The sequence below is a fragment of the Lepisosteus oculatus genome, chromosome 6 (genome assembly GCF_040954835.1).
Source record: "Lepisosteus oculatus isolate fLepOcu1 chromosome 6, fLepOcu1.hap2, whole genome shotgun sequence".
NCBI classification, from domain to species: Eukaryota; Metazoa; Chordata; class Actinopteri; order Semionotiformes; family Lepisosteidae; genus Lepisosteus; species Lepisosteus oculatus.
Window position 1 is genome coordinate 12,285,325 of NC_090701.1, and position 20,032 is coordinate 12,305,356.

Consider the following 20,032-nt stretch of genomic DNA (forward strand, 5'->3'; position numbering starts at 1 on the left):
TTGAAAAAAAAAAGATTTCAGTTGATATTTAGGCATGTTGGCAGAAGGTTATAAAAGACAAATTTGAACTTCTTTAAGGAGACAAAGATTTAACTTTTTGGTGTAAAGGCAAAGGGTTACATCAGGTGCCAACACAACACATCAGCCAGCTAACTGCATCCCAACTTAGTAATATGGCGGCGACAGCATCTTGTTGCAGGGCTACTTCTCACCTGTGAGAACTGGGAAGGACTGAAGGAAAAAAATTTTTGACTAAATTAGAGGAAAACCCGGTTGAGTCCTCTGAGGAGCTGAAACTGAGTGAAAATGCACATTTCAGCAGGCTAAAGTGCTCAGACAAGAAAGAAGAGAGTGAATTTCCTTTTAGTCCTGATTGAATCCCATAAAAGATTTATGGTAAGGTTTGATGATTGCAGTCCATTGATGGCTCCCCATGTGCTTGTCAGAATTGGAGGAATGCACAGAATTACACCACTCCACTGTGCAAAGCTGGTAGAAATCCTATCGAGAAATACTGAGAGTACTACTGCAATCCCTGCTTCCACCAACTACTGACTTGGGGGGGCTGATTACTTATGGAGCAGGAAAATGTCACTTTGTATAACTTCTTTGAGGGTTTTGCAGATATTCAGTCTCCTTCACATCTAACAGTGTTCAATTTGATCATTATAGTTTTGGATAAAAAAGTTCATTTAAAAAACAACTATATACCATACTTGCAATTATAAGTAAAATATTATTGGCTGGGGGATGAGTAACTTCTGTTTTTAGGTTGTGTCACTAGGTACAGCACGGTGCCTAAGGTCTTGACTAGGAACAGGCTTCAGTTTTGCGTCCTTTTTTTCATAGTATTCACTCGTGTTTTGTTATAGGAAGCCAAAATCCAACAATTTCATAAAATTTGTGTTAATTGTATGACAGGCTTTAAAATCGCAGTTCTGGATAAATAAATGTTTGGCTTTTCAAGGTCATTTTTATGCCTTAGATGTGCACTTTGCCCCTTTGCTGGTGCTGCCCTTTTGAGTTTATTGCATATGCAGGCCTTCATCTCATGATTGAAATGGCAGTGTCTGTGGAGAGGGGGGGTCTTCCTTCTTTGGCACTCTTTAAATCAGCCTTGTCAGTCAGCATTTTAGTGCCTTGTTTCTAATTCCAATCAAACACAAGCACACTATTAAAACAATAAAAAAAGTGTTCCAGTTTCCTGTGGTGGATAAATGGGCATGCATCTAGATTTATTTCTTAAAGATATTTTTCAGTCGTTCCTTATCTTGGATGAGTTTTTTGCTCTTTGATTTTGCTGTTTAAGTTGCATTTGCTATTCTGTTCTCTAATTAAGAATTGGAGAGACAGTGACAGCAAGGTTTTTTATATAGGTGACATCTGATTTGTTTCTGGAGGTGATATTTTCCTTCCCAGTCTTAACCCTGTGTTAGCAAAAGGGGTGAAGGGACAGAAATGCAGTTAGGTTCCAATTGTTTAGTTTCCTGGGCAAGAGCTATTGTATGTGGGGTTTTATTTTACTCAATTACCATCTCAGTGCTACCTTGCACTGGTTCAGCCTTGTAAATGGAGACAAAGCACAGCATGTGATGAAGGCACATGCACAGAGTAGAGTCCATTTTCGCCGGTGTGCTATACCTGTCCTTTGGATTGTTTGAAAAGGACAGGTTCCAGTCGTATTTGCTCTGCTGCAATTCTCAGAAGGTGTTGAAGCATGCAGGCTCACGTGGGTCACCCCTGAGCTTTGTGTGGTGTGGTGTTATACCATTGTTCTCTTCATTAACTTAAATGGGCTCTGCAGGAAGCCAGGATCTGTTTATGACCTGGGCTGAAACCCTCACTGTCAACTAGTTTACTAATGGAAGGTGCCTCACCTAAATAAAGCTTAATGGGTCATTTAATCTATTTCATTGCACATAAGGAATGTGACACCTTTTAATATGGAGGAGAAATTCCTTTGGGATGTGTTGTTCAACCATTTTCTGTTTTTATATGTCCTCTCATGAATACAACAAAGCAATGTTTTTTTTTTCCCTTAAAATATAAAAATCATTCATGTACTGTAAATAGATTTAAAAAATAAGTCTTACTGCTTCATGGGAATTGTTAAATCTTTATGAAAATATGAAGCAATACTGAAACAACATTTTATTTAGCATGGGTTTTATTGGAGGTTAATATGCATAGTTGGTTTACTTTGGCAGCTGAAATGTATTTAAACTGTTTATTTAAACTTATTTTCTGTGCTTTCAGACTCCTCTACAGCTTGGCGTTCAATGCAAGGTTCCTAAGGCATCTTTGGCACTTGATAACATCTATGACGACGAAGATGATCACTGGGTATAGTAAAAGCTTTTAGTAGCATTTTTTTCACAAGTTCTCAAGGTTTTCATGTGTTTTGCCTCAGTGTAACAGCAATTATACTGCTGACATTAGAAGAGCACTAGGTGTGGTATTTCACGGGAAAATGCTGCTAGTTAAATGTTTCCTCATGTCTGCTCAGTCTGTTGGTACTGGAGGGCTGCTAAGCTTTTTATTCACTCCTTTCTCCAAAGCATAGTTTAAGAGCAAACCAAAGCGCCTCACAACGGAGAGGCTTTCGGCACATTTAACAAAGATTTATGTGGAATGTAAATAACTCAGAGATAAAAACAGGGAACAACAGGCGGGTGCTGTTTTGAGTGATAGATTTAATATTAAAAAGTAAACAGGGCATTCCGTGTCAAAACCTAAAAATGTAGAATGTTTTTCATACCTGTTTAGGCCTTCTGAAGTTTCAGAAATCAGTGCTTGGATATTTGTCTGCTGATTTGAATTGGACTTTCCAAGAAGGAAATTGGCCTTTTAATAAACACAGAAAAATCTTAATATTTCAAGGCTTTTGTCAAACTTTTCTTTTCTACTGTGTTACTATTTCTTTTTTTTTTTGGAGTAATAAGCAAATTTAAGGATTTTTAAACCATATTTTACAGCAGAAACAAAGTTGTCTTCACATCCCCGCCAGCGAAGTGGTTTATTACTCCTTTCGTGGCAAAAAGGCATTTTATTTGTTTGCTTTGAAACTGTTTTACTTCACACGTGCTGTTGCAATCAGTGCTGTACATGGATGAAACCAAAGAAACAAAAATGTGGGCACAATAATGCTTAGCATTCAAATAAATAATGAATGTTGAGACCACTAGTCGGTAAAAGATGTGATGGCTGTGTTATTGTGACAGGGAAGAGAAGTGTGTAAGTTTGAACTTCTGGGAATGTCTTTTTCCCCACGTGTTCTTAGGTCCATGGTGCCCCTGCTGCAGGTGATTTCTCGTGGGTCTCCAATGTCGCTAGAAGACTCCAACAGGATCATACCCCTCTTCTATCTCTTCAGCTCTCTCTTCAGCCACTCGCTGATCTCCGTTCACGACAGTGAATTTTTTGGATATCCCATGGAAGGTAGGGAACCAAGCAAGTTTGTACAGTAGGTCACATTCCTACACAAGTGGGACTACCGTGTTGCAGAGGCCGTTTTGATGTAAAAAAAAGAATGTTTTTTCATAAACGTTTCCAGAACGAAAATGGGATAAATAAACCTTTTTTTCAAGCATGGAATTATCTCCTAATTACACTTTGTCAGGATTTCATTTTGCTTTAAGTGCTTTCCACACAAAGCAGTGTGACTTACTACAGAAGATGAATAGTCAAGATGAAAAAATATACCTTTTGTCTCTAATTACGATTGTGTACATTGGACCTGCCTCAAACTATAATCTGATCATTTAGTCCTTTTGTTTTGCAGTTATCACTGTGTCTGCACTGCAATGCAAAAGGGGGCTCTATACTGTAGCTCTTTCTGGTCTACATAGGTGAATTCCCATGACATACAATGAAATACCATGGAAGGCTTGTAGAAAAAGGGAGAGAAGTACCAAAATGCGTTAATAACCTGCTGGAAATGAATGCACATTCAAACAGGCGAAAAAGTTATTTTTTCTGAGATATCATATTCTGTAATTTGCCTTCACTAGGCTGCTGAGACACCCGGTGTGTTTAGTTTACCTTCAATGAGACAAGTCATATCTGAAACTAAAGTGATATTTCATGGTTTTGAATGGACTAGCATCCAAGCGATGAAGAACACTGAGGTAGTACAGGTAACAGTGGTAGTATCTGTGCAGAACAGTTGTTCTTCCACCTGTAGGGCAAAGCCAGTCGTCCATGATGCCCTTCACCTTGGTGGAGCTGGTGACATTGTCCCGATGCCTGAGAGATGCCTGTTTGGGGATCATCAAGTTGGCTTATCCAGAGACGAAGCCCGAGCACCGCGAAGAGTACATTGCGGCCTTCAAGAGCGTGGGAGTCAAGACCAACACAGAAATGCAGCAACGAATTCAGGCCGAGCAAAAACGGTGGATTCAGCTTTTCAAGGTGACTGTGGCATTCTTCGGCACTGCGAAGCCTTTCAGAGCCCCAATGTGTGATTTCGTTGCCCATGATTTAGAGCTCCATATGGCAATTTCAGCCGTTTATTTTTGTCTGATACTTAAGGGTAGAGTTAAAATTATTTCACTTGATCGACTCAATGTTTTATTTCTTCTATATAATCCAAACCAAGGGTAAGTTGTTCAGCGTTGAAGGAAAAAATGGAAAAATACATTTGCCTAAGCTCAAATAAATGATTAATCATTTTAAAGAATATTATTCTCCATGTGAACGACATCGTGGCACAGGATTTACCACTGCTGCTTCTCAGCCCCGGTGCTCTGGGTCCAATTATGAAGCTGGGATGTTGTCTGTGTGGCGTTTGTATGTTCTTCCTGTGTTCTTATGGGTTTTTTCCAAGTGCCCCGTTTTCCTGACGAGTTAACTATTACTTAACTGGTAAGTTAGTAGTCTTCAGGGAAAATTGGCTCTGGTGTGGGTGTGTCTGTGCTTGTGTCTTAGTGTATCCCGAGATGGACTGCTGTCCCATCCAGTCTGTATCCTGCCTTGTGTCTTTTGCATGCTGGGATAGGCTCTGGCTTCCCCATGACCCTGTATGGGATAAAGTGGTTAGAAAATGATGAATGGATTATTCTGTGTGCAACTATATTTCTATTCTGTATTCTTTATTGCTCTATTTTTCTCTAATCTCTATTCAATATTTTTGTATTATTCTGTATTTCTAATGAATTTTGAACAAGAACACCCCAATTTCCTTTAACTAAGTCCCTAGATATTTTTGCATGTGTGTGTGTGTGATTATGGAGTTAGACTGCTATCCTGACTGGAATACAGTCCCACTGTGCTCCCTAAGGTTCTGCTACCAAGTCTGCGTTACTGTGAAACATACCACAAATAAACGGTTTTCAGATAATGAGGGGGTGGGTGCCTGGTTGTTCCTTTTTTTGAACCGGGATCTCGAGAAGACAAAAATACTCCGAGGCCAGAAAGGAAAGGTTTGCAGGGAGGGCATATAAATGCTACTGAAATTTCATAAACGATTGGTGCAAACACCTCTTGTCAGCTAAAACAGCCCATTAAAGAAGTGGGAGCAGGGAAAATGCATTTTACAAATTGAATGCTAGATTTACAGTCCGTTTAATACTACTGACCCCCTAACACGCTAATGTTTGGTTCGAGTCATCAGCCACCCCTATGGCTCTTTTATCACTTCTATTGTCAAGCTATCTATTTAATTGAAAGAAGTTAATTGAATGAAAATGATCAACTAAGCTTATATTAATATTGCTAATGGAACTTTGTGCTTGGCCATGTTTGGAGAGAGATGTCACACTGGAGTTTGGGAAAGGCCCATTAAGGCCTGCACTTAACCCGATGGGCTAATTAAGGAATGCTTATTCATTCGACAAGTCAGAGGTAGTGAAAGTCCGAACCAATCGCCTCAATTTTACAGCGTTTTTTGCACTTGTGGGTATTGCCAGTTTCAGTTTATAATGTTTATAATATTAATGAATATACATTATAATATTAATATCATTCATATTCATCAATGCATTCATGTGTGATTGTTTCTAGTCAGACACGTGATAATAATCTCAACAATTGAACTGTGAAAGATGCCTTTATGTAGATTACAGGAAATCTGGTAAATGCTATAGCAGCTACAGATATGTACAGTACAGTAAATTGCACTTGCAGATTCTGTTCATCCACATAAGAGGAAAGTCAGAAGTCAAATAGAAAAGTGCATCTAAAAACAGTGAGAGACGTCAGACTGAAACTTGTTGCAGAACATCCGTCCTTCTGGTTAAAAGCAGGACAGAATATACTTTCAGCAGATCAGCAAAAGCGTTGATGTAAGGGGTTTAGCTAATTAATGGGGCTGTACATTTCCAGATCAACTGAGTCATTTTTGTTTTGTGTTACCAATACATAACACCACAACAATGGGATGCTCATTCTCATTGTAATTACTTATAATCAAAGGTCCTTGTATCCAATACAGAAAAAGTGTTGTAAAATGTATAGGATTGTCTATATTTTTTTAACTGTAAGCATTGTGATGTGATGCTTCATTGAGACATTTACAGTAACTGAGAACTTTTTGCATTTTCTTCAAGATTTCTATCAAGGAATGTTACATGGTGATTTTTTTATAATTAAAGCCAGGAAAAAAGTATCTCAGCTTGTAATGTAATTTCAGATTACATTACAATGTTTTATCAATTAAATGAATATTAAATTGTGAAAAACATGTCTTTAAAGTGTGCATATATAGGCTAATTCAGAAGATATATAAACTACTGAGTTTATATTTTTGGAGTTATTAAGTATCTAACCATTCTGCAACACAAGTACAAGTAAAAAAAAGGTACAACTAAAGTCTGATTTTTGCTCATTTTAGGTTAGCCAAGGTTAGAAATGTAAAATGATCAATTTCATGTTTTAATGGACTATCATCAAAGGCTGGTGGCGAAGTTTCTCGCCTGTGAAAAAGAATATTTAAAAGACTGCTGCTCTTGTTTACCACTTAGCTGTGTGAGGTTAATGGTGAGGTTTTGAGGGTTCCCCTGTGATCAGATTTAACAACATAAGGACAGTTACGAATAAGAGGTGGCCTTTTGATAGTTAGCTTACTGATGTGAGGCTCTTATTCAACTGCTTCGTGAAAGAAGCCAGTGTATCACGCTTGACAACATGGATGGGTAGCTTGTTACACGCTCTGACAAGCTTTTACACAAAGAAATGCCTCCTTCCTTTTCTCAATTTTAAATTTCTACTCATGTCCTGTAGTTTCTGGTTCACTGTTGAATCTGAAGAAGTCCATAGCGTTCACTTTGTCAGGCCTTTGAGGATTTTGCATGTTCAGATCCAGTTGAACACAAGTTCTCTTTTCAGGCCTGAAAAGCTGCGGTTCTTTTAGCCTCTTATTGTAGGACATTCCTTTAAGCCTGCAGAGCATCGTGTAACTTTTCTCTGGACTGATTCCATTGTAGCCATACCTATTTGGTAAAATGGTGACTGAAATTGTACATTATTTTTGTGCTGCTTGTGCAAAACGTGCTGTTTTCTGTTTCAACAGGTCATTACTAACCTAGTGAAAATGGTGAAAGCTCGAGATATAAGAAGACCCTTCTGTCCATCTGGTCACTGGCTTTCCAATGAGGTCAACATCAGAGCTGATAAGGTACCACTTCATTAAGGTTTTGGTTTACTGGGTTTAGTGTGTCTTTTTTTTTGTGAACTCGTGACAAATGTTATTAAACAGTTTCCTTTCTACTTTGGAAAATTAAAAATAATTTAGGTTTAGATTATCGCACACCTTCACTCAGCAAAACCAGTACTTGATGGTGTCTTTTCATCCCCTGGGATCAAAGCTCTCAGGGAATGAAAAACAGCTTCCAGGTGACACAGGTCAAATTGGTGTGGGGGGTTCAATTTGATCTGAGAATATTCATAAAAACTACAAAAGTCCCCCTGGCTGTTTACTCACCTTGTACAAACTCTTCTCTGCGGCACCCTAAATCTGTCAGGCCTCATCAAAACACTTAAACCCCCCATTATTTCTTAAGGAGATTTTAACACAGTGTTGTGAATGTAAGCCCCATTGTGTGCAAATCATTCCATAAATTTCCCAGCAGGTAACAATGAATGACTTAGGAATCAGTGAGAGCCCATAGAGTAAATGCTACGTGACCAAAACTGATATATCGATGCATTCCAGCTTTGGTTTGGTCAGTGTTAGGAAAAGCCTAAATTTGATTTCTTCATTCCTGCGTAAATGGTGTTGGTTGAACACCATTCTCACATTGATCTCATTTTCTTCCTGGATCACTAGGTCACACAGCTCTATGTCCCATCAGCTAGGCATGTTTGGAGAATCCGCAGAATGGGACGAATCGGGCCTCTACAGTCCACATTAGATGGTAAGAACAGCTTCCATCTCAGCTCAGCGCCTTAATAATAATAATAATTATAATAATAATTGCTTACACTTATATAGCGCTTTTCTGGACACTCCACTCAAAGCGCTTTACAGGTAATGGGGACTCCCCTCCACCACCACCAATGTGCAGCCCCACCTGGATGATGCGACGGCAGCCATAGTGCGCCAGAACGCTCGCTACTCATCAGCTAGCCTTAACGCAAATGCTGCTCTTTTCTTTATTTCACGGCTGATCCCAGCAACATGTATTCTTTACTATTAAAAAGGTATTTGTCTGAAACATGTTTATGTACAGATCTTGAAGTTTAATTTTTGATTGAGTTCCCTGTGTTGTGTTTGCATTGCTTTCAGTTGTGTAGTTTCTGGTTGCTTTTACCAAGATACTACGGTTGTCTTTAGTTCAAGGCATAGCACTGAAAATGAATGTTAAATTTGGATGGAAAACCTACCATATCTATTGAGTGTTGTAAAAGTTTAATTGTGTAGGAAGTAAACCATTATTTCAATGTTTTTTTTATCTGTTTATGTGTGAATAATTTCAAATATCACCAAAAGAAAATTTAGATGGGCTGTGTCCTCCTAGAATGTGATGTGAAAGAGATGAAAAATTCAATGATGGTTCTCTCTTGGTACAGTTTCCAACGTTCAACGCAGTCTGGACAAAGCAAAGGTGACTCCAGAGGCTTGGAAATCTGTCCTAGCGTAAAATTTGTGTTTGGAGTAATCAAGGCATTAGTAATAGCAATGGGATATAGGTGCATCATGTATTTCGTGGGAATGAGTACATTTTCAAACTACAGTATGGGGAAAACACCCCCAAAATCTTCATGCAAAGGATGTCTGCTGGCTCTGTGCACTGTGTGGAAGCAGTTTGACTCTTGAGCAGTTTCATCATTCATTTGTATGCATCATTGTCCCTTCCTTTCTTTGAAGTCAGACGAGCCTTTTGAAGCTGCACCTTGTTTGTTTAAAAGTAGTACAGCCAGCAAGATGGTGTGAAAACAAGCAGATAACAATGTGTGTATGATTTGCTTAATGCCACTTGACTCCATATGGGATAAAGTCAATTAGTGTGAAAGTACTGATGAAGCACATATGGCTTTGTGTTTGTTTGGCCTTTTTCATTTACTTAAATGGACAGCCACTAGAGTGATAAATGGTCTGTGTATTGACCACGACGGCCCATATTTCTCCTCAAAGATGGAAACGTGATGGAAAAATGCGGATAGAATTGACTAATTGACCAGAATAATTGAGCTCTAGTAGGGGGATAGTGGTTTAACTCTGCTGTTCTGGCAGTTTTTTTTAGGTTTAAATAGCTTAAACCGTTAGTTTAATATAAAACAAACGCTCGCTTAATGAAAATTGTCCCGCAAGTAGATAACCGTCTAACAGTTTAGTTAATTAAAAGTGTCCATTGCTGAAAGACGCCCTTGCTGCCGTACGGAGGAAAGGATTGAACACTTTTTAATGGCCTGCCTGTAAACAAGTATCTGGATTAAGTATACCCATACAGGAGTATTGATCTGGTCACCATGGCCTAATGGGGACTCAGTGCAGACCAGCTGCTCTCATTGTGTCTGTTATTTACAGGCCTTTTCCAGAGTGGTGAGGTAATTAGCTTTATGAAAAACCAATGTATGTATGTTTTGCATTGAAAATACCCTTAATTAAAAGATTCAGGTTACCTTCATTAGCTGCAGAACCCTCAGACAGGTGTCTTCAGTCAAGGTATCACTGTACACGGCTTACATAGCAACCTACTAATGATGGTCATGGAGCCGAGACCTGCGTTAGCATGGGAGCTACAGAGGAACCAGTGCAGGTTCATTCTGTGTGAGAAGTAAAAGAGAGTAAAACCCAAAGTTTCGAATGTCGAGCCTTCTTCAGGTGCCGACTCAAGTCAGGATGCGTCGGTGCACGATTGCCGCGAAGTTTAATTCCACCGTGACAAGTAGAAACATCTAAAGAGGAGAAATGTGAGAAAACAGCCGCAATGTTGTTTTTAATTTCTGCTTTTCAACATGAAAATTATCTTGACTTTTTCCTCAAGTTGTGTTGTATTTTTTCCTTTGACTTTTCAGGGTGCAGTTCACTCCTGCTTGCCCCTTTACAAATTACAGTGATCCTTTTTTTATTGCTGTTATTTTGAAATTATTTAATGTCATAAAAAATCTAATGCCTTTCAAAACAGGGGGGGGTTAAATTGACCCTTTTACCTAAAAATGCAACATTTGGTGTTATATTGTAGGTTGATTATGAAAAACAGAGCAATAGCATTATTGATGTGGAACCCGGGTCCCTACTACAGCACCAGTGAAAGTTAACGCTGCTAGTAACCAGTCAGACCCCCTTGCATGATACTTTCTTTGACAAAGATTCAAGATGAAAAAATTGATGCGTTTATTTTCTATTGCGTCATGTTGTTGCACTTCCAGTTGTCCCCAGCAGAGTGCACTGTGACTACACTTCTTCATGCCAGCCCTGTCACAGCACAGTCGGATATAGGGGGCCCTCATGCACCTCACAGTATGTCAAAAGAAACAGAAGCCCGAAACGCATAATGCGCCGATTAAATAGACTTTGGAGCGCAGCTCGTAAAAGCCGAACTCCACTCACGTTTCATTAAAAAAGGAAAACACTTGAAATTTGATCAAAATGTCGATGAAATGGGTTGGTCAGCTCTTAACATGAGATTGACTCTTAATGTATCCCTGCTGGTACAGCTGGTCACACTTTGCTCCATTTCTTTTCTGATCTAGTTGGAATGGAACCACCTCAGTTGTCAGTGTCGGAGGAGAGACAACTCGCCATCTTAACTGAGCTTCCATTTGTAGTTCCCTTTGAAGAACGGGTGAAGGTATGCCTTAAATTATTGTCGCGTTTCACTTTAATTTCAAAATTAAATAAGTATAAGTGAGTTTCTTAAAACTGAAGAAGTGTCAAGGTGTTTCTTAATCTGTACACCTTTTCTTGAGCTTTTTTAAAAATGTACTTTGTCAGTTTGGTCAGCAGTGATGTCTTTGACTCCTCTGAGTTGAGCGAAGGGCCTGTTTTTAAGTACATGTAGTCAACACCATGTGGTCTGTTATGCGTGTGAGGGGGGGTTGAATAATGTATTTCTCAAAACAAAGAAATAATACAATTTTATACAAGAAATAATAGGTTTATCCATTGTTATTATTAAGATTTTCCAGCGGTTGATCTATGCAGACAAGCGCGACGTTCAAGGAGACGGGCCGTTTTCAGATGGCATTAACATCACTATTCGACGGAACTACATTTATGAGGATGCATATGACAAACTATCTCCAGAGAATGGTAAATGCAAGAATACTGATATTTTATGAATACTTCTTGTGTGGTTTCTTGTGACTGAGCATCAATTATAACATAAAAATACCTATTTATAATTGACACCCGAAGAAGGCTCCACAGCCGAAACGTTGTGTTTTCTTTCTTCTTTTTTTCAGCATGGAATAAACCTATTACTTGTTCTATAGGTAGAAATATATTTTTATATTAAGTCGAAAAGGTACAGAATACAACTATGAAAGGAAAAAATAATTTTCTATTCTAAGTCTTAATATATGAAAGCTAATATTCTATTTAAAATATAGATACTTATGCTCATCTAGAGGATTGAGATGTAGTTGCTTGTTACCTAGTTTTTGCAAAGCAGGTACCCTTTAATTGACCATTTATCAAGGTTTAGATTTTGCAGTGTAAACAGGATATTAAGATTAATTTTGTATTGTAGTCAACATAAATGCTTATTTTGTAAACAAAGTTAAATCTAAAGACTGCAATATTTTGACCAGCTTTTTATTGATCAACTGGAGTAGTAATTTAATCATAATAACATTAAACTTTATAAAGCTTTATAAAAGGCTGAATCAATATTTGTAAGCCAGTTTCTCTGGTAGGAAGGCACCAATAAATATTTTAAAGGTCTTTCTTGTCAAATGAATGAATTCAGGTTGAAAATTACACAACAGTCCTCTATTACCACACAATAAACAGTAGCTCCATGATATCAAGGGATTGTCTGCAAATTGCTCTAAAAATAGATTTTTTCCTGCTTGTGTCTGAAGACCATAAATTAGCTTTATGCCCATTGATTAATCATGGGGGAACATCTAGTGATCTTTTTATACATCTAGATTTGAATATCCCAAGACTTAGGATCAGGTTTTAATAATAAGACAGCAAGAATTTATTGTTGTTATTGCTCTTTATAGTTTATTCTAACACAAAATAGTAGGACATGCTGCTTAGACAACTCATATCTTGAAAGTTACATATTTTACATCTCCTGCAAATTCAAGATAAGATGGAGGCTAATCAGTAACATTCTTTACTGTCATGGCTGTTGCTTTCAGTATCCAGAATCTCTTGATTTCCTTTGATAAAATATGTATTTGTTGACTTAAATGTACCCGAATGTTATAACTGCACTGGAAAAGTCTGTTTTACAAAAATATTTTTGTTTTTTTTTCCTGTTATGCTGTGAGACATTTCTGTTTTGGGGGGTATTTTATGTGATGATTTAATGACCTTTGATACACTTTGATAATTCATGACAAAAAGTGTAAGTCTTAATTTTAAGAAGCACGTTTTGTGTGTGTGTGTTGTCTTTTAGAACCTGACCTCAAGAAGAGAATCCGAGTTCACCTGCTGAATGCTCACGGTCTGGATGAAGCTGGTATCGATGGCGGTGGCATTTTCCGCGAGTTTCTCAACGAACTCCTCAAGACAGGATTCAATCCTAACCAGGGTTTCTTTAAGACCACCAACGAGGGGCTTCTCTACCCTAGTCCTACTGCACAGATGCTAGTCGGGGACTCCTTCACCAGACATTACTACTTCCTTGGCAGAATATTAGGAAAGGTAATGACTATTCTGATTCAGGCAAAAAAGCTAGTTTTGTAAGTAATGAGTGTGCTCCAGAAATGAATTGTTTTGAATTGATCATAGGATCTTAAGCAAAAAGTTTTGAGACTACAAACAGTTTTAAGCGATTTTGTACAGGATGCAATAGATTTTGTTTCAAGGAGAATATTAATCTTTCATTGCTTCATGACGGGGGTGAAAATGGGATCCTCATATGCGGTCATCCAAAGAAGTGTAAAACCATTTCAGGACACTGAAGTCTCCATCAGATATTGTCTCATGCTGCTGTTGTATGAGGTGGTGATGTGGTACAGGGTTCAGATAACGGAAGAGATGTAAACATTCCTGTCCTGAACCTTTAGTTCAGTTCATACAGAAGCAGTCACTGTTTGATCTTTTCTACTAATGAATCAGATCTGGAGTACAGAGCTGTGGTCTCTGTACAAATTGGTGATGCCCCAAATGATTTTAAGTTGCCAAGCACCTGTAAAGCAGGGTGAATTCAATGTCATCCAAAGTCAACTGCAGTTTTTCCAAGGTGAGTTTTATCAGTAGTCCTCAGTAGCCCTACTTTGTGCACCGATGGATGTGTAGTATGCGTGAACATTTTGGACATGAATTGTGTTACAAATCATCTGAAAACAGTCTATTCTAGTTTCAGTATTTGAAACTGCTACAAAATAATGTTAATATCAATTTGAAAGCATCATTGAACTGTTCAGGTAAATATTTAAGGATATTGTTTGTTATATTTTGGGGTATATTTATTTCTTATTATGTGTTCTATTTTTACATTTGTGTTCACTATAATATTTTTGGCTACATATTTCTAATGTTTTTACATAATGTAAGACTCCTAATATTTTATCATATATATATATAAAAGATATCATATATATCTAATCTGCCCAACAGTTTAAAGAATGAAAGGAAATTGAATTCTGTGGTTGTGTGGTTGTGTACGGTGTGAGGGCTGTTACTAGTTTCTGCAGGAGATTGATGAAGGTGACATCCCAAACTTTTGTGGCTAAAATTAGTGCAGCATCCCTGTTACTGTATGTCTCTGTGTTAAAACAACTCTATTAATTACTGGAATAGCTAAAATTCGATGTGGTCTGTAGGGCGGAAGTCTAAAGGTTTTAATGACGAGCAATACAGTGTCAGGATATGCAGTGTGTAACCAGGCAACGCAGTAGGTCTGTTTCACCACATCGGGTTTGGTCAACAGTAGATAAAGAGACTATTCTTAGCTATTTTTTCCGACTCTAATTTACACAGTGTATCAGAAAACAGTGATCTGCAAAACTTTCCATGTTTCCCCCAGGTTGTTATACAGTATTCATTTATATGCTTTGTACTATGAGTGTTTATATAAGGAATAAAATAATCATAATTTTCTAATCAGAATTTGGTTGCTTGCTATACTAAATGCTTTTAAATTAGAATTGGATTCAGTGAGCTTGGAGATAAGGCACATCATGATGTATCAGCTAGTCCTATGTGTTTATCTGGGTTTCACACAACAGAGTGAGCAGGAAATCGGTATTAAACCTCTTTCCCGCTCTCTTGTTCTGATACTTTTGTTTTCCCTTATCCAGTATCTACTGTCACTGGGGTGGAAAGTGAATCTCGTCAAAATGTTCTTCACAGATGCTGGCGACAGGACATTGGGCATGTTCATAATTCAGAATAGCACTGAACGTCTTTATACATGCTGTTTTATTTTTCAAAGTTGGTATTTTGTATTATGTGTTAGCCAGGTCTGCTGTGGACTGGCATGCCATCCAGGGTGTATCCTACCTGGTGCCTTTTGCTTGCCAGGATAGGCTCCGACTTTCCAATAGCACTGCATTGGATAAAGTGGTTTGAAAATGGATGGATGGATGTTAGCCAAGTCAGCAAGTGTACTCTGCTGCCCCCTGTTGGTAGAACAATGTCATGGGCTTTAGCGTGGGAGGTTTTCCTGTTCAGGTTGTTATACTGAAAATGACTGACAGGCAGCCATGACTAACATGGCCAGAAGCTTCCATGCAGTTTGATCCAGTTGATCCCGATCACGCCTGTGAAGAAAATAGTTGGTGAAGCCTCCCATCAGCATCGAAAATCTCTTTTGTCTACCTTAGACCGGGAATAAAAAGAGTCCTTCTTCTGTTTTGATTTTTGAATACTAGAAATCGTCCCAAACATCCCAAAATAAAATCAAGTCATGTACCTGTGTAATATAGTTGAATTGGTATATCTTGGATCGTATTTGTCCTGCTTCACATGGAAAACTGATTTCTGTTTCTGTTTTTCCATCTTCTGCCTTTGCATCCTCACACAGTGGATGGGAAACCGTGTTTCAGAATTTAGCCCTAATTAATTTTTTTTTATGAGCACATTAAAAAGAAATGCCGTAAGCTTTTGTGTGTGCATAAGCGGTTATATTGATTTGCAGGAGTCGACGGCACAGCTGAGTTCCCCTGTATGAAATTCAGAGTAAAGTGACACAGCAGGGAAGGCTATAGTTTTTTTTTTTCAGGTGCAATCACTTGATGGGTATTGTTTGCCTTCTACACAATGCTGCTATTTATTAGGTCCTAATGTTTTTAAATTTTCTTTAATGCATGTGCTAGTGATTGTTTATTGTGATGCAGTGCAGAGAGGTCATCCCACATGGAAAGAATTACTTCATGACACTGGTCACTTCTCAATTAGGCGTTCCATTAGCAGATGATTCCTGCTTCTTGTTTGTGTAGTGATTGCATTTTACTGGCGCTAAATCAGCAGGCTGGACAGGACATAAATAAGCAGTCAAAGCTCGTAGTAATAGCATTTTGATCTGTTTTACAGTCAGAAGCACCTAAGTCTATCTCAGACAATTCGGCATACTTATTAGAGTACCGTAATTTTCTTGCTTGCATCCTGTGTTGAAAAATGGCTAGTCAGCGACTGTCCAGCTTCATCGCTAATGGGTGAGGCAATTAAGGTGAGAAATTAACTTGGATTTGACTTTCGATTAACCTTACTTTTTACGTTTTCCTACTCATAAATACTAACAAAGTAGGCATTACAGCGCCGCATTGATGTTTGTTTGGTACTGTAGTACAGGGAGATTGAAAAGGGACTTGATGTAAAATGGTATTATTTGGCGTGAGCTCACAAGCACGTTCCATCACAACAGCTGTGATTAAAGGAGGTAATTTCCTTAGGTGATGAATAAATATCTCTGTTGTTACAGCAGTGATTTGTAGTTTTATTTTATGGTGCCCCCGTACAGGACTTTGTTAGAAAGGAAGGCTTGTTTCAGTGAAACACATAGGTAGAGCAGTGTGAGAAAAACGTCCTTCTGTAGCACAATTTAATAAGGCATTGGCTACTGTTTGTGGCTACTGTAATGCCTACAACAAACTTCCATTACGCTATGACATTAATCATGCAGCTCTCCTGTTTGGATGTGACAATGTGTGCAGGGTTACTCCCATCAATGCTGATACCCCTGTATACATGCATAGTATATAACTGGAGAAACAAGTCTTGACCAAGAGCAAGACCAGTTGTCTGCAACAACAGTTTAGAGCAAGTCCTGAAATCTGTACCGACTTTGTACTTATAATAGTAATAGTATTACTTATAACTAGTAATAGTATTCCAGAATTCGGAATGTCATGTTTTTTAATAGCCTATATCCTTTAATGTAAATCACCATTACAGGTGTCCTAGTGGTGCACCACTTCCAAAACTAAGCCACATCTTTGGTTTAATCTTCCATTCATAGTACAAGCCCATATTCTCAGTGAGAGGGCGAGGGAGGGAACATTCCCAGTTAAAATGCCCATAGGATTGGTTTTTGGAATAAACTAAGGACACCCCTCCTGATTTAAACCCTCATGACCTGGCTGTCCTTGACCAGTTGTGCGTCAGTCCTTGGGAAGTGCTAGCCTCAGATCTTAACCAGGGCTGACTGGATTGTGTCTCAAAAGTCCACACATGTGGCTGAGCTCCAACAGGGTGACTCCTTGCAGCCCAGTCGAGCGTTTTTAAATGCATTCTTGGAAACCACATCCCAGAGCCACAGGATGTCAAAGCCTTGGATGACATCTTTAAAAGAAACGGTTTTGTGAACATGGTTGTAGCTCTGGAGGAAACTGCCCACTCTTTGTGTTTAAATTCAATTAGCTAAGAGCTGTTCTAATTTCCCTCCCTGGACTCATTGCCCAAACTGCCGGTGGTCCGATTCAATTAACTGTTTAGCCGTTAACGGAGTGCTTCAGTAAATGACACATTCGTGCAGTAGAGAGCAAATGCGGAGCAATATTAATTTTGATCCAAGTATCACACATGGTGCTTTTATTGATTCCAAATAAATATTGTTTCACGTATGCTGCTCCATTTATTGCAAAGCCAGATGTACCCCAGCCTTCCCCTTGTGCACAAAGTAAAATTAATAGAGGCCCAAGAGCACCTCAGGAACCTCGCAGTCTGAAACCACTTTGCCCTTCGCCAGACAAACAGAATACAGTGTGTTCCTACAGATCATTATTTTATGTGTGCTCTGCCCCTCCAAGCAAAATTAAGATAGTGTTACAGTAAGTAATTCGTAGCTACTGCAGTCCACTGAGGATGGAGAAGTTAGCGTGGGCTTAACCCCATGAAGAATTACGATAACAGGAAGAGCCATAGTTACTTCAGGCAATTTAGGAAGAAGGAAGTTAACACTTCCTTGACTGCTCTTCGGGGTCACTGCGCTACAGCAGCTGTAAGGCTCCAGTTCTGTTCCTCTGCTGCAGTGGTTTTATCAAGTGGAAATCAACTGGATAAAGTTCATTTTTGGAGGGAGAATATCAATGCTGATTGATAGTAATGCGTTTGAAAAGCATTATGTTTTTTATTGATTCTTAATGTTGTAAATTAACAAATTTATTTGGCAGCTAACAGAAGCCGCCTATGGTGATGTGAGCATTTATTCTCCTGATAGTGCCACGATTTGCATTAATTGCCCTGCCACGGCACTCACTTATATTAAAAGGCTCACACCATAATTAATCCTTTTTATTTCAAGTCATTTTGGCACAATTTCTGGCAATAAACACCCATAAATAATAGATGCTTGAAAAAATATGCTCCAGGTTTTTCAATATACTTATTGCTGTGTCGTTATGGCGCAGTGTTATTGATAGGTTTCGAGGGGCAAACACTGCATATAGCCAGAAATTAGGTCTACTGTGAAAAATGCTAAGTGGATTATTTTGCATAAAAAATAGACTGTGTTTGAAGTTGCATAATTAACCTGTGTTTAGAAAATACCTTGATTTATGCCTGTGTGTGTATTTAAGATGCATACATTATGGAAATCTTTTAAATTTATAATCCATTTAGCTGATGTGGTCAAGGTTTTTAGTGCAATCATTTATAAAGACCTGTATATTTTAATGCTCTAAAGGTTTAAACGTGCTCTTTTTAGGACTATTCCAGTACATTAGCTTTACATTTTATGACTCACCTCCTCAGCTCTTGTACTTGATAGTATTTAAGGTCAAGGTTAGATATTCCATAAATTCTATTCTATATAATGTCAAACCTCGTAGATTTAAAGTAGATTATCATCTATGTGTATTAGATTGAATTTGACAAAACCTGCTATTGCAAACTGAATATCGGTTTTGGTTTGGGCCTAGATGCACCAGTTCAGCTTATCAGCTTCAGGATTTAAAAATACATTGATTCATCTGTATTCATCTATGCAGTATATTTATAGGGCACATTTATTATGACAAGAGTTTTAGTTTAAAAAAAATAACATTAGTGCATATTCACTACTTTTAAATGAAAATAAACCACATTAAATACAGTCTAAAGTAAGTTCCACATTGGATTGTATTGACAAGAGAAAAGTTGGGAATAATTAGGAAAATTAGATCAACACTTAACTAAGTTCTTGAGGTCTAAATTAACCTAAATAATAATATGAACAATATCTTGTTATTCGTGACTGAAATTATCAGTATAATTGGTGTGCCTCCCTTAGGACGTTATTTACCTCTCTGAGACAGAAATACTGCATCCTTTGCAAATCGTGCTTGAGGTACTCTTACCCCTTGCCATAAAACATTCAGTTACTTCTTAATCTGAAATAGGAAACCGTCTCTGTAGCCTGAGTGAACAGATGACTTAATGGTCATCAAGCTGCCACAGCGTGTTGAGCGAGGGACTGTTTCGGCGGGTTTCATGGCAGGCCTCGGCGATTCACGGCGAGCCACCTTTCCCATCAGCGCACTTCGACTCCTCTCCCTTTTCCTTCTTTCGCCGTAGGCACTTTACGAAAACATGCTGGTGGAGCTCCCGTTTGCCAGTTTCTTCCTCTCTAAGCTGCTGGGCACCAGCGCCGATGTGGACATTCACCACCTGGCCTCCCTGGATCCTGAGATGTACAGAAACCTGCTCTTCCTGAAGAGCTACGAGGGGGATGTGGAGGAACTTGGCCTGAACTTCACGGTGGTGAATAACGACCTCGGGGAGGCACAGGTGGGCACCGGTCTCCCCCCCCCCACCTTATTTTTTTGCCGCTGCTTCCTAACCCTGAACCGTTAATAATTAATTCCAATCATGTGTCTGTATTCAGAGATAAGGGAGATAAAGCACGGTCTGTGGCTGTGATCTTTGAGCAACTCTTAAGGCAAAGAAAGGCTTTGTTGACCATTCCAAAAATATTAGGTGCGAATAACAACTAGAGCAGTAATTATCTAAAAACAGGACTGATAGTAAAGTGTTTCTCAATTGTATCACCAG

The 20,032-nt window shown here is 38.5% G+C and overlaps 1 protein-coding gene across 2 annotated transcripts in view; it reads left to right on the forward strand.

The window, feature by feature from the left end:
• The window catches only part of ube3c (ubiquitin protein ligase E3C), a 55,909-nt gene that overhangs the window by 20,027 nt on the left and 15,850 nt on the right, over positions 1-20,032 (forward strand). For both annotated transcript variants that reach the window (XM_015354910.2, XM_015354911.2), the window contains exons 12-20: positions 2,257-2,343; positions 3,281-3,438; positions 4,184-4,410; positions 7,508-7,612; positions 8,264-8,351; positions 11,134-11,231; positions 11,560-11,692; positions 13,014-13,261; positions 19,556-19,768. In XM_015354910.2, coding sequence (XP_015210396.1) covers positions 2,257-2,343; positions 3,281-3,438; positions 4,184-4,410; positions 7,508-7,612; positions 8,264-8,351; positions 11,134-11,231; positions 11,560-11,692; positions 13,014-13,261; positions 19,556-19,768 — 1,357 coding nt within the window. The remainder of the gene's footprint in view (positions 1-2,256; positions 2,344-3,280; positions 3,439-4,183; positions 4,411-7,507; positions 7,613-8,263; positions 8,352-11,133; positions 11,232-11,559; positions 11,693-13,013; positions 13,262-19,555; positions 19,769-20,032) is intronic.